Here is a 15,693-nt window from a genome sequence, read left to right as displayed (position 1 = left end):
CAAGGATGTCAAGTAGCCAAAATCAAGAAGGGTGACAATGTAAATATAGGATTGCCAATTGATTTGGAACTGATGGAGCACATTAAAGGAGATTTCAACCCAGATTTTTATTTTTACACGCAAGTTTGGTATATTTTTTATTATTTTTATTAGAATAATATCATTTGGTATTTTTTTTTTCCATTTTGTTAACTAACTTTTTGGTGAAGTTTGGTTTTGATGTAAAAATTTGTGTTGATGATTTTATTGCTGCTGACATATTTCATACTCATAACTCCAGTTTAAGTATGTCAAAAAATTGCATTTGCCTCTAAATTAGCAAAGAAAATCGTTATTTAATGAATAATCATATTTATTTGTAAATATTCATTAATCAAATAAGTATTTTTCCCCACTTTGTCGTTCATTTTAAGGTTAGACTGAAGATTATTGTCTAGTTCAACAAAATCATGCCAATCGAATCAGCTATCTTAGATGATACAATAAATAGTAACAAACAACTTTTAGTATGATAAAAAAATGATCCCAACACATTTAATGAGAAATTGCCAAAAAATTCAAATTTGCCAACCCGAAACTATATTTAAGTGGAGCCCTTTTAGTTTGATCATGTCTGTATAATCATTAGTTTACAATTTTGCATTTTACTTAAATGGTATCGATTAAATATCGGAATGCAGTGCTTTTTTTTTGTTTCAAAAATTAAGTGAATGTCAATACGAATGATAATGTTTTGTTTTATAAGATAATGCAGCCTGGACTAAGGAAAGATAAGATAGATTTTCTTTATGGAATCAATTCACGTGGCGTCACAGTCACATGACAAACATGTCTACACATTATCTACATCCTACTGCCCGGTATCTGATGCTGTGACATCTCATCTTTCCTTTTTTATCTCACTACTGTAAAATGCACATTGGATTTAGAAGTTAAATTGGCGCAGTGCATTTGACATACATATTACATGAACATGAATTGATTCCATTCCGAATAGAATATTGTTTTCTTTCTGGTTCGTCCGTCTTATCATCTGGTGGCATGTGCATTTTTCGTTTACCATTCTTAGGTAGAGAACCTATTTGCTGTCCTTAATGTCCTCATTCTGACTTTTAATAATGAAACATTTTTCCAGGATCTGATACTTTTCCGTTAAGGGAGCAGCAGTTCAGTATGCCAAATTTATCATCTTTGAGACGCGATGCATTTTCTGATATCGAACGTGTTTCATTATTGTCGAATTTTTCTATTCAGGTTACACAACCACCTTAATTGCATCCATTCCATGGTATAGCAAAGATAAATAAACCCCACGACAAAAATATTTGACTAGTCAGAGATTACAAAGACATCCAAAATGATTTGGAAACATTTATTGAAATAGGAACAGCTTGCCTCTCAACGTGAGGACAGCAGGAATTGAAACACGCGTCATACCGTCGTTGAGAGAACATCAGCCGTTTGCAAATCGTAGTACTTCGGAAATGTTGCTTACTAGGACCCATTCCAGGTGCTGGAATTAATAGTAAAAGCGCATTGTGTTGTTCTATCATAGAAGCTTGGCGTTATGCAGAGCTGAGTACATAACTCCTTTTATGTTCTATAATCCCGATCTTGCTCTCAGTGACTACTATTTGTTGCAGTACTTGAAATTGTTCATAGTTTGGCTCATCTCCTCAGTGACGGTGACGTACAGCTGTTGCCACGCACTGGCTCTGCTCTCAGGGGATTCAGGGTTTCTAATTGATGTCATGGCGTGACACGTGCAACAATACCGGTGGTTTTTATGTTGAGTGTAGCTGAAAGAATGCTGTATCTCTTCCAATAAATGCTTTTATGATTCTAGGTAATTATATTTTTGATTTTTCTTACGACTTATGATATTTGGTTTAAAAAAAAAGGGAAGATAAGGTAGATTCTAATGTTTTGCTTTTACAACGCCCCTTAAAAGTAGCAATCGGACGATATATATGTATATGCTTTTGCGCAGTAATTTTGGATATAAGTAACTATCAAATCTGATTGGCTATTGTTTCAAGTGACGGGTTACAAATAATTCCTCCTGTATTGAAATCACGTATCGTTTTATTACTTAAACCTTAGTCAGATAATTTTTCTTAACGATTAAGTAAAATATCTCTGATAATGTTCTAGGATTCACACAGAACATAATAGTTAAATCTTAGCTCATACTGATAAACTACCAGAAGGAATGGTGAAACTATTCCATAAAAATGAGCACACATTTAAGTTATTGTTGGAGAAATTTCTTTAATAAAAGTTATAAATAAATAAAAGCGTCAACTTTGATATTTTCAAAACATGAACAAGTAGTAGAAATAAAAACTTGAAATTCGATTGAAGTCTCCAAACATTGCTGATACCGCTTTTACTAAGTAGCAAAACACGTTGCACGATATACTCTCCATATATGCTACTGAAATCCCATTAAGGAAACCCCAGAAGATGGATTGGATGATTAAAAAATTAGTGTTATCCTTTATATTCAGGTTACATTTGGCTACGAATGCTGCTCCTATAACGGAAAAGTACTCCAGAAGTTTCATTATTGTAAAAGCATCAAAAAGACTTACATTTGGACCTTGATAATTCTGTTACACATTCGTATTCGTGGGTCCGGTGTTCTAGTAAGACGAAGCCACTGAAGAGAGTCGATCGTGTACAAAACGTTTAGACATATAAAAATGACCATGAGCCGCCAATGTCCGTCTCTTTTTTACTGTACTACTGGAAGCATGAGTGTATTTCTCTGTACGCGTGTTGAAGCGGCATAGAGTGTGAGATGTACAATGTGTTGCAGACCTTCTTCCCTTGTCAGTCGTGTTGATATGGATAAAGCTCGGTGCAGGCTGAGGACGCTGCAGATCATGCCTCTGCGGCCGCCACAGAAGCTGGGGATGGGGTCTTGGGAGGAGAGGGGCCGCCTGGGGGTCCAGGGGAAGGTTCCACGAACTGCATGAGGTTGAGGGCTGCAGGTTGCGTAGTGTAAGCGGGTCGCTGGCTGCCGGCGGGGCTTGGAACACCTGGATAAAGGAGAAAAAATTAAATGATATATGTGTTTGTGTTTAAAAGTGATATAAAAAAATTTAAAGTGATGATAACATTAAATTAACATTTTGTCTCAAATATTATGCCTTGATGCATCAGCTGTGGCCTTAACCCATACACCTTTATATTAGCGAAACTGGTTTGTAAAAGGTTAGTTTTAGAAGTAGATTTATTATTATTATTAGTTAGTTATATATTAGTTAGGTTTGTAAAACATTAGTTTTACAAACCAGTCGTCTCTAAACAATTTTTTTTAAGTCGGCCATTATAATAGTATCTAAATTCGCAGAAAGCTTTTAGAAAACGATTTTTTTTTCTCCCCGTTTACGAATCCTGACAAATAGAAAAGTATCTGTAGACATTTTTTTTTTTTTTTTTTTTTTTTTTTTTTTTGACTAAGATGAATTTTTCAAAAAATAATGAGGATATCTATCTGAAATTTATATATTTCTTTTCGTATAACACGTAGTTAAATAGAATTTTAAAAATTACGCTCAAGTATATTATGTATATATAATTTCCGTTTAACTTATGTTGGCACTTTTTATATATCTTTTTAAAAGAATAGTGGACTCTATTAGGTATTTTTGAACTCTAAAATTTATATATATATATATAATATAGTGTGTGTGTGTGTGTGTCAAATATTCTTAAATTTAAAAAAAATACATTTTTAAAAAATTATAATTTTTAAAAATATTTCGGACGAAATAATTTTTGATTTTTCTCTTTTTATCATATAAAAATACACTGGAATTAAAATTAGATATTATTTTGTAATTCATTTTATAGTTAATTTTTTAGGACCATTTTTACGTGTAACCGCTAAAATTTCATAAAGTGGCGTTTTTACTTTCGCCTATACGAAGTATATAAAGAGAAACAATAATTATCAAAAAAATCGTCTGTGGAAGGATAAGTCAAAAACACTTTAAGCTAGACGATATACAAAATTTGTAAATTGCTATTCAAAATCTAAACAGAGGAAGCCTGTCCGAGTGCAAGCGAATTAGGTAAATACAAAACGTAAAATCTAGATAACTGAAATTCGGTACATAAATTTAGCATCCAAATCTGTCAAAAAGTTGACCGTCTGTTGGTTTTTACTTTCACAAACAAGTAAACGCAATGACTTAAATAGATGAAATTTGGTTCATGATTTTATAACTATATCTGTAGTTCTATGTCCAATTTTGGTTTTAAATTGTATTGGAAATATAATAGTGTTCTGATTATTGCGTATTAACTGCATTCCAGCGATTCACCACCCATGATTTCACATTAATGGGCTCTTTCGTAACCATTGTTCGACAACGCATGAGATTAATAATACATATTGTTACGAATCTGTGATGCGACTTTCCAGTTGGTTCCGTGGGAGGTCCCAGAGCTTGGCGACTTTGGCGCCAAAATGGATTATACCCGAAACATCGAGAATTTTCCAGAGCCATCCAGTAGGAACGGAGATACGCCTCGAACGTTCCTGATTGGTTGAGAGGCTTCTAGCCCCGCCACCTAAGACCTATAAAAGGAGCTGCAGCTGCCGGGGAGTGATGGTGAATTGAGTTGCGAACCAGTGGAGTCGAAGAGTAGTCGGAAGCGAAAGAGTAGTCGTCGTAGTGAACCGGAATCGTCGTCGTGAATTGAAGAGTCGTAGTGGTCGTAGTCGGAACCGACGGTAAAGAACTGGCCTTCCAGAGATAAGCGGAGCAGCGACGGAGTGAAGCTAGTGCTGAACTAAGCTGTGTGCTACTGTCTGCAGTAGAATCTGTTGTATGCTGCACGTCTCGGCTGAAGATAATCGTCTTCTGTGCTGTATATAGTTGTCCTTGTGCTGTCCTGTGTGTCTTCGTGTAAATAAACGTAGTTGTTTTATTTTCTACTGCTGCCTGGTGATTGAGCGTTCTTCACATCATATAACCCACACTATCCAAACGAACCTCGGGAAATTCCGCAACAATGTTAATCGCATGCAGTAATATGTATACATCTATCTGAGTATACAAGAAAGCTTCTGGGAGAGCATTTTTCATTGGTTTGATTTAAAGTCGACTTTTAACTATCTAAATGAAATTAAAACGCAATATATATATATAGTTTCATTTTAATGGTTAACAGTATCTTAATTATAAACTTTATGCAATTTCCTAAAAAAATTAAGCACTACGAATATTTAATATTTCAAAGACATCTGAATCTGAAAGGAATTTCGTTTTTTTTTGAGAAAAATTATTAATAATGTATTTGCTAATTGAAACCTATTAAATATTCATTTTACTTAACAATGAATTTTACAATGCTATGTTAATCACATATAAAATCTTTTTGAGTACAAAAACATTATACAGGGAATTAATTTCACTTTTTATCGATTTTAAAATTCTTTGACATTTCATCTTTCCTTTCTCTTATTTGATATGGGAGCAAATACAAAGACTTGTTTTAGTTTGGTTTAGTTTAGTTATTTTAACGACCCGTTTTAACCCTTTCTAGGGCCGTGGGAATAATGCTTTCCACCAAATGTATCAATCTTTGCATAAAATTTTGTAGGTTGGCATAAGTTCTGACAAATTTTTTTAGATTTTAGGTGCTTCAGTTCTTTATCTCAGACAAAATGATGTGTCTTGATTTGTTACTTAATTATTAATTAACCAAATGAATTAATTAACCAAATTAAATTGATCTAATAAGCTAAATGAATCCCTTTTCTTATTCTAATTTCAAGCCTATAAATATTTTAACATAATATGACTAGAAAAAAATGGCCCTTTAAAGGGTTAAAGAAACACTATGGCTATTTTGGGACGGTCCTCGTCATTTTGAACCACGGTCTGATGACGAGGACGGCACCTGAGGTGGCTCCCCCTCCAAATTCCCTCACCACACACTAGGTAGTGAACGTTTGGCCCCGACTGATTTAACGTGCACAAGACCCGCTTACATGACGGATCGGTTCTTCGGTGGAATCGGGTCTCGAACCTGAAACCCTCCGGTTCCGAAGCCGAGACCTTACTACCAGGCCACCGCGCCCTACCGTCTTTTGGATGGCTGACCTAAAAATTTAAAAACAATAAAATTGATGTTATATAATGCAGCGGCCCATATCGAAACTGTAGAAAGTAGTCATTTCGCATATAAAACATCACTTTATTAGCTATTAATATTCGATTCCCATTTCTATAACTACGACGAAATCTTCACTGCATCTATAACTCAATAACATAACCCCTAGAATTTTCCGATCTGCAATTGTCACTATCAGATTTATTTTTCTAACGGACCTCATCTAACCATTTTTCCTCTATCTGGCGGAAGCAATCCGGAGGTTAAATTACAGTCCGGAATGGTCAGTGTAATGGATCTCAGCTGTCTGCGGATATCCCATCCCATGTCGATATTATTCGGTTGATGATTTATTAACGCCTGTCTGATTGGGAATTGACCAGTGTCCGGAAATTCCATTTCGGGCCGGACTCCCTCGAAGGACTGTGCGGATGAGGATGATGATGAGGATTTCACTGCACACTTAGTGAAAGATGGCCTTGCATAGAACTCGCAGAAAAGAAGGGTGGACAAAAGGCCGAGGTTCGCAACAAAAGTGTCTCTACTGTTTACTAGAAGGAACGATAGGGTATTTTTCTTTCCACTGTGAATTCTTTAGTAAGTTAGAGGATATAATAAATTAGATTTATTGAAGTATTGTGAGTGAATAAGTTGTGCTAATAAAGTGAATGAAATGCAGCCTAAGAAATTTTTCGATTTTCTCGTAAATAAATAAATAAAACCGAATTCTAGATTCACTGTTTCAGATTCCTCTGAATCCAAAAAAATCTTTTTTGCCCATGAATATGATCACCGAAAAATACATGAACTATATGAGTTGAAAGAAAAGGACACTTCCCTTTAATCTCTCTCTCTCTCATTCGACCTCTTCAAAATCGAATATTTCCAATCTCCATAATTTGTGGGAAAATAAGGAGCTACGAGATAACGCGATTTGCCTCTGAACTATTGGGTTACCATCTGCATGTAGAAAAGCCTATTAAATACTGCTACGTTAATACTGTTTGTTTCCAGATTCTGAGATCAGCTCTTTTCGATGAGTTTACCACGCAGAGGAGTGATAAGAACTTAAAACCGGCCTTTAGTCGATCGAGCTGATTACTCTCCATTGGATATCGCTCCGGAGAGATCCCACGTTACAGTGCAGTTTAGGTATCGATGGCGTAACTAGATAGTGCAGTCATGACTTGTGGTGTAACATTACAAGAAGCTCAAAATTATTAAGAATTTAAGAGTTCTAAACTCCTCCCCTACCTCATATCCTTAAGTGCTAAAAATCGTAAGTTCCAATCAAATTTGGAAGAAATTTATGCTCATAATCTTTTTTTTACATCTTAATTTTGGGTCTAGATTGAATTAATTGTGTTGATAATTTTTTAAGGACGACAGCTGAGGTGGCACCCCCTCTCCACACCAGCGGAAGGACGTTTGGCCCTGACGGATTTAATGTGCAACAGACCCCCTTACATGACGGTTCTTCGGTGGAACCGGGTTTCTAACCTGAAACCCTACGGCTCACGAGCCGAGACCTTACCACCAGGCCAGCGTGGCCCACAAAAATGCGAAAGCTTTCCTTATTTGAAACGTATAAGTATCTATTCTCAGATACAGAAATTTGCAAGCAACCTATTCATCATGTATAGCCGCGGGGGGAGGGGGCAATCCAACTTTATTCCAGGCTAATTCATCATATAATAATAATAATAAAAGGTATCTTTCGAAAGAAATTAACGTACTCTTAAAGATTTTCATATTATGTGTTGAACAAACTTCAAAATTTTCAGAGGCAACACCCATTTTTTTTTTTTCATCAAATTTCAAAACTACCTTAAAAGTTATTCCGAGACAAATGAAATCGAAACGAATGGACCTAAACAAAATAAATTTGAAGTTATTAGCTTACAAATTTTTGACTTTCTAATTTGAAAATAAGATCTTGACTTTTATTCATATATTGAAAAATAATATTTTTGATTTAATTTTTTTATTATATATTTTACACACTTTCCACACATTTTTATACTTTAAAAGTAATAATTTTTAAAAATTAGTTAATTTTTTAATGGCAATATGCCTAAATTTGGGCATAAATGAAAATGTAAAAGGCTATTTTATGGGAACATTGGTAAAAGCGATTCAATTCTTATTATTACTCGGACGCAAACTGGGGATACTGGCTTACAAATAGTCATTCAACAGCTGGACATTGTTACGAAATTCACCCGATTGGAGTATGGCGAAAAAAGTTCATTAGGCTGGAAAATGACGTTGCATAGACAAAAATTCCAGAAATCACGGAGAGCGCAGGCAATAAAAGACACAGCCAAAATGTGCATCAACAACAGCATTTTGAGACTCTTAACAGCACACCTGAAGATCACTAAATAACAGAAAGTGCAACAGCACAATTGCAGATAGCTAAATAATAGAAAGCGCAATAACGCAGTTGCAAATAGCAGATCGTTAAATAATAGAAAACATAACTGCGAAAGTTGCAGATAGCAGATCGCTAAATAATAGAAAGCGCAAAGCACGGCTGCAGATAGCAGATAACTAAATAATAGAAAGCGCAACAATACAGTCGCAGAAAGCAGATCGCTAAACAATAGCAAAGTACAACAGCACTCATTGAAAATAAGTAGAGAGTTCTGTAATCAACATTTCAAAGAGAATGATTTTCTCTTGCGAATTCTTTTGCTTCTTAAAGCTTCCCAATAAGCTACCTTACCCTCCCCCCCATTTAGATTAGTAATTTTTGTCGCCAAGATCAGAGTTCATTGACCTGCCAGACCTTCATTATCCATTTAAATCTCTCTTTTCAACGATGATATTAATGTTACAGGAAAGCAATATTTCAATATCGTAAGTAATTATCGTAAGAAAGATCGAATCGCAAAGAATCGTAAAAAAGCAATATCGTAAATAAAATTTTAATTCCACAGAAAGCAAATAATCAGGCAAACACTACACTCGGTTCCATGAAATCGGAATTTGTAGCGGTAATCGAGACTGTGATAGAACTTATATGGCTTAAAAATATATAGAGTGAAATTAATTTTTATATTAATATCTAAAAACCATTTTTATTTTGCGATAGTAAATTTTCTGAACATTTTTATAAGAATAGAATTGAAAATGCTACAACCGAGGGTATCGATATTCGTTTACATTTTATCAGGAAATCGTTAGATGAGGAAAAATTTATTTAAAATTCTTCTCCAACTTAATCAAACTTGGCAGATTTATTGACTAAAGCTAGATTGAAATATTCTGTTTATTTTGTGGACCGCTTGTTGGCAAAAGCGAAATGAAAGGAAATGCAAATAGAGTCGCCAATAAGAGGCATGTATATACTAAGAATGCAATTTATTTTTGTTGTTGTTGTTGTGAGAAAATTGTTATGCATTGCTTACATGCTTGCATTAAGAATTATTTCTAAAGGAAGTAGAAAAATGATTTACCCAATAAATAGTTTCATATTAATTTAAAACTTCTGATGAACTTTATTTTTTCTTCTTATCAGAATACATTCCCTGCTTACAATGCATCCATTTTGCTTTACAGTTTAGAAACTGAAAATGGTTCTGTCGAGAATACAAAATCTTTTTCCCTTCCAGATACATTAAAAGCGGAGGTTTGAAATTTTATTTATTTATTGTTATAAAATATCTTTTTGCTTATTAAAATTTAAATATAAATAAAAATCAAGAATTAATTTTAAAAATATTGACTGATGTAATGATGCCGTTTTGTTATTCTATATGATTATTTTGTAACTGAATAATTTAATGTTGTTTATCTAAGGACTTAAAAAAAACCCGCAGGATTACATAAGACACGACCCCTCTCTTACTTGAGACCAAATAAATAGTACGTCACCGCCCACCCTTTTTTTTTCCCTACTATCTAGGATAAAAAGTGTAAAATGTGGCCTGCTATATTTTGTATTCAAAATGATTGGAAGACAGAGAAATGAAGGTTATCGGGACTGGTTACGTAAAACGACGCCGATGACGCTTTACTTGTAGCAAAATAGATGGTCTATCACTGACCAACCCGTTTTTTGAATACTGTCGTGGAAAAAAATAATGTCGGCAGTCGAGCTTTGGATCTAAGAGGATTCAGTTGTAAAGTGAAAGTTATCAAGACAATGAACAAACACATAATTGAAGATTAACATCCAGAGTTTTTAGGCCGCTCTTGTTTCAAACTATGCAAAACACAAGATGCTTTGCACGCGAAGAGTTGGCTACAACAATTCGCGTTTACACTATATCGGCCATGCAAGGTCTTACCGAAAGCTGACAAAGTATTTAACTTAACTACCATGGACAAAAGCAAACTCTAATTGAAAAGAAGCTCAAGCCATGACCATCTTGATCTTCCCATACTCATCCAGAGTATAAAGGTGGGTTTAACTCTGACAGTTACCAAGATTCCAGTAAGATCTCGCGCATGCCCTGAGAGAGCGGATAATTGCAAGTTCTTGTCTGGACGGGACAAGTACTTATTACTGTAACTGTTTCTGCGCATGCGTGGTCTTACTGGATAGATTGTAACTGGCTGAATGTAAACCCTATTTAAGACTATATGGGCGGATTCATCTTATACTCCATCGGTTTCGCAAGGGAGAGAGGGGGAGGAGGTACTATAGTGATAGTTAGGACAATATCATTTTACGTTGTAAAATGATGAAATGTAGGATGTATAAAAGCTATTGTTAGGCTGAGTCCTAATGATCATGGGAAAATAAACAGCATTGGAAATGTATAAATCGTTAGGATGCGATAGCGCACCGAAATAAGGACAGATTTAGCTGCAACAATAACACCAATTGCTTTTCAGTATCCAGGTCATTGTAATTGTACATAAAGTAATTATTGGAACAACAATTTAATTAGTTGCACAACTTATAAATATTATTTTTTGGAACATTTCATTGATTGCAGGATTGATGAAGGAACCTAGTTATCTTGTTGAAAAGATGTCACAGCTGAACTATTAAATTATTTCGCAATAAATATATTTGTAGCAACAAAATAGTTATTTTTAATTCTATTGCTATTATATTTTCTCCCTATTGCTGAACCGCATCTTTATAAGCGAGAGTAAGGAATGCAAAATAACTGAAAGTATTTATTATAAAGTTTTTGTTTTAATAAAAACTAATTGATTAAAGGTTCTCTCTTACAATGCGCGTACATTAATTGTATAGATTTCTTATATCCTTATTAAATTAATATTAAATTATTTAAAATTAATTAGAAAAATCAAAATTTTACTTACACCAAAAGGCATGAATCACTGTGCAGTGTAGAATAAATTACACACTTATAATGTACGAACTGCATTGATCTATAGAATAGAAGAGAATGATTCTGTTACGAATCTGTATTATCATTTCCTGCCATATTTGTTTTATGGTAGGAAAGTGCTTTTTTCAATGATGTGAAATTAATGAATGACCTTGGTTACTAAGATGAAAGTCTGAGAAATGCAGGAATTATAGTGATATCTCTATTAGGAACCGAGATTTGGAGTTCTTCTTGAGAATTCCATGAAACATCATAGCCTGTCAAAAAACTATATAAGCATAAGGAAGAACTCAAACGCTGATAAGTTATAGACACGGATCGCTTTTTCTTGCGCCTGATATTTAATAATGAATTGCTGTGTAATTTCTACAAGTGCTGTTCTTTATGCGCGTATTGTCTGTGCTTCATGTTTTTTTAACCTTTTGCGATCCATTGATTTTGTTCGAGTGCTGGTAGCCAGATCCAAGTTAATGCATAGAATGAAATAAGCCAATTTGAATATACAAACAAATATATATAATTTAACATCAATTTTAGGAAAACTAAAGAATTTTATGTCTAGTGGTACTAAACAGTGGGCCTGTTCTACCAAAATGTAGTGACAACAGGTACAGAACAACGGACCGCAAAGATTTAAAATATTCGTGGAATAAAGCATTGGTTTCCATTATCCAGTTCACTGTACCAACTTTTTCGCTCACCCACTCGATGATTTTCTTAACAATACAGTTCATGGAATGATTAGTGTCAAGTAAGCTTCAAATCGTAATATCTTAACGTCGCATTGTTTGTACCCACCTATTATGAAATCAAAGATTTACATATAGACAGCATTGGCGGGTATTATAAATAAAATGTAGAATGCCACTAACCGTTGCTTGTCGTAGGATGCCTCGTGCAGTTTGCTGACCCGGCCTGGTCTTTGGGTTGCACCTGAGATGCCGTGGGTGAGGAAGATGCTGGTCCTAAGCCTACTTCGATTCTCGAGCTGGAGTCGCTCCGCGACCCGCTTGTGGCACCGGGCTTGGGGAGGGAGTCTTCCCTGCTGTCCGAATGATTCAGCATCAACATGGGGATCGTCTCTTCACGATTGTTGCCACCTGGTCAAAGAAAATTTTAATTTATTAAACATTAGCTGCGATAGACAGTCTGAACGATTTAACTTCTGATATTAATTTAGATGCCCCGCCTTTGGCGACCAACTAAGCACCAATTATATTATGAATCTAGCCATGCTAATCAATACACATTTTATTACAATAAAAGAGTATTATTTAAAATTAAAGTTAAACTATAAGCATAGAATCTTAATAGTCTACGAAATAAAAATAATAAAAAAAAATTTTAGAAACAGACTTCAAGATTGAGGGCTTTGCCAGAGTTTTATGATGCAGACTATCTTGCTACTTTTAGACGATGACTATAGGCTACCGTTGATTATGAATCTAAGTGGATAAATTTACATACAAAATAAAAAATTTCGAAATCGATATATTGATTATAGATGGGGAAATCTGCATCGATTTACCCCTTCCCCCCATAAAGAATCTACATTGAAATAGGTTTTTGATTTTCTCCAAAAAAAAAAAAAAAATGGAAGGCAGTAAAGGGCAGACGATCGTAAATGATATGTCTAGAACCTATAAATTTTCATATGAAACAAAATTCGACGGAAGCGGGCCATTGGTTGGACTCTTGATTAATCGAAGTGGTTGGTCTACCAGATCGCATATCATTTACGATGGATTCTCTAAGATCTTAAAACATTTTTATATCCATCAAGGACTGCTATTTTTGATAAACAGTCGCCTAAAAAAGCTTTTTGTCGTTATTAAAATATTTTTGTAGCAGAAATTTTATTTCGAAATCAAAATTTATTAATTTCAATACTCATTAGTATTTACCATTGAAAATTCTTTTCCTCGTTAAAAACAAATTTATTTTCAGACGATAAAAAGAACTGCTTTTTTGGTTGTTGTCAGGTGTTTGTAGAAGTCTAAAAATATCTCCGATAAAAATTTGCAGATGATATCAACTATAAATGGATTTTAAATGAAGCGTTCCCGATACTTCTTTTATCATTGTAGTATATCGTCGCATCAAGGTATTTAAAAATAGCAAGGGAGAGGAAGATAATACTGCTCAATGGGCAACTCTGCGCGCAGCTGTTTTCGATAATAAAAAGCGCAAAAATAGTTTTGAATCACCTGCTTACATAATAGAAGATATGTATGTTAGATTAAGTTCTTTTTCTTCTGATTTCTCGCTTTTATTACAGCATTATCGGATATTAAAAGAAATCAAAGTTTTCTTCATAATTTCGAAACTTTAATTTTTAGGTTCGGTTGTTAAACTTTTTTTTGAAAGTAATAAAAACAACTTATATCTGCAAATATTGTTGGTACTGGTATTTTTAATTACAATAGATTTTTTTAAATGTTAATTTAACCATTTTCATCCCAAATGAGATCTATGGAGCGAATGAATTTTGAGTGGGGCAATTTTGCACAATTTTGAAAAATTATTCCGTATAAATAATGCCTTACCTAATGAGTATTTTGTAAGTTTTATAGATGCTTCAGAATTATACTCGATATATTTAACGATATATTGATCTCGATAGCGAGATTTTTTATTACAAATTCATATCATTAACAACAACAAAAACAAACAAACAGCGGGAGTACTTTCTCTAATACTCTAACAACGGTTTAAGCCAGAGAATGCCTTGCATAGCATTGGCGTACAATAAATACGAAATATTAACCTTTGATGTAAATTTAGCATTTTTACTGAATCCCTGACATGGGGTTACTAGTATCCCAAAATCGAATTTATGTTATGCGCGTTTTTCCTAATTGATTGAAACGAAAACTTGACACAAAACTACACTTGTAATCACAAAATCACTTACTATACCATTGCTATATTTAAGTCATTGCGTCTTTGAGTACAGACAGTTATAAGATCAAACTCTTGTTGGATCTGACTCAAAATTTGAAATATGTATGGGCTATAGATGTTAATTCTGTGTATTGAATTTTATTTATCTGGATATCTTCGTTTTTTAGTTATTCTGTTAAATGATATTCGAAAAGCCGGATAGACAGACTTCCTCCGAATCGATTTTGCCGAAATTGACAGAAATGTACAAATTTGGTATAAAGACCATATACCAAATTTCTTCCGTCCAAATAACGCAGTGATTTCCAAGGGAAATACTACATTAGCAGAAGATAGATAATGGAAATACTATACTGTGAAAGGCGACTCCAAAATAAAACCACATTAGCAGACGATAATGTGGTTTTATAACTATACTGTGATAGATATTTCAAAAGCTATAGTGTGAAAGCCGACTCCAAAATACAAAAAAGTGATGAATAGTCAATTTGTTGCCTTCACATTTTGAAGCTCCAAAAACCTCAAGCAAAAACATTATCATGTTCTCACGTGATAATAAAGCTATGAATACGATGTAAAAACAATTCATATTGATTTTACACATTTGTTTTTCTTTAAGGTAATAATACTGTATGGTGAACGACAGACGATTGAAATAAAAACAAATAACTGACAAAGTCGCATTAAAGAAAAAGATTGCAATAAAAACAGTTTTCTTGATTCTTCATTTCATAATTTGACAATCTTACCAAATCGATCAAGAAGAAAAACTCCCAGCTCATAGGCTAACGCATCAACGAAAAAAAAAAAAAAAAAAAAAAAAAACTTATCTGAAAAACAATTAATTAAAATTCAGTAAATAAAGTTATTTTGATCGTTTTTCTTATAAATTAGAGATAAATACTCGAATAACGATCTCAAACTTTAAAAAGATAACGATATTGAAATTAGAATGTCGGATGTAGGAATTTTAATTTGAATTTTTAAAGTTTTCCGTGAAAAGTGGATAACATTTAAGAGTTTCACAAAATTCAGTAAATTTTGTAAGAGGTGCAAAATAAATTTCTTTAAATGATAATAATTTACTCACTTTGAAGTTGCAATTTTTTTTCTACAATGGACAAACACATACGGAAAATCGTTCTAAAAACACACAATATCAAATAAAAAAATTCTACATTAAATTTTAAAATTAGTACTTCGAGACGCATTGAATCAACTGTCATAATTATCTGTGTGCCAAATTTAATGGCCGTATGTGTGATTTATTTGCCTGGATACTGCATGCATGCAATGTTCCTTTTTTAAGTATAAAGTAACATAATTTTCTATACGAAATGAA

The 15,693-nt window shown here is 33.7% G+C and overlaps 1 protein-coding gene across 2 annotated transcripts in view; it reads right to left on the bottom strand.

Annotated features, from left to right (window-relative positions):
• Positions 1-2,526: 2,526 nt before the first annotated feature.
• The window catches only part of LOC129975744 (potassium voltage-gated channel protein Shaw-like), a 365,504-nt gene continuing 352,337 nt past the window's right edge, over positions 2,527-15,693 (bottom strand). For both annotated transcript variants that reach the window (XM_056088933.1, XM_056088934.1), the window contains exons 4-5: positions 12,320-12,547; positions 2,527-3,044 (exon numbers count right to left, since the gene is read on the bottom strand). In XM_056088933.1, the coding sequence (XP_055944908.1) occupies positions 2,887-3,044; positions 12,320-12,547 (386 nt within the window). In that variant the 3' untranslated portion in view covers positions 2,527-2,886. The remainder of the gene's footprint in view (positions 3,045-12,319; positions 12,548-15,693) is intronic.

This window comes from Argiope bruennichi, chromosome 7 (genome assembly GCF_947563725.1).
Source record: "Argiope bruennichi chromosome 7, qqArgBrue1.1, whole genome shotgun sequence".
Classification (NCBI taxonomy): domain Eukaryota; kingdom Metazoa; phylum Arthropoda; class Arachnida; order Araneae; family Araneidae; genus Argiope; species Argiope bruennichi.
The sequence above is the reverse complement of the archived record's forward strand: the minus strand, read 5'-3'. Positions and strand labels throughout refer to the sequence as shown.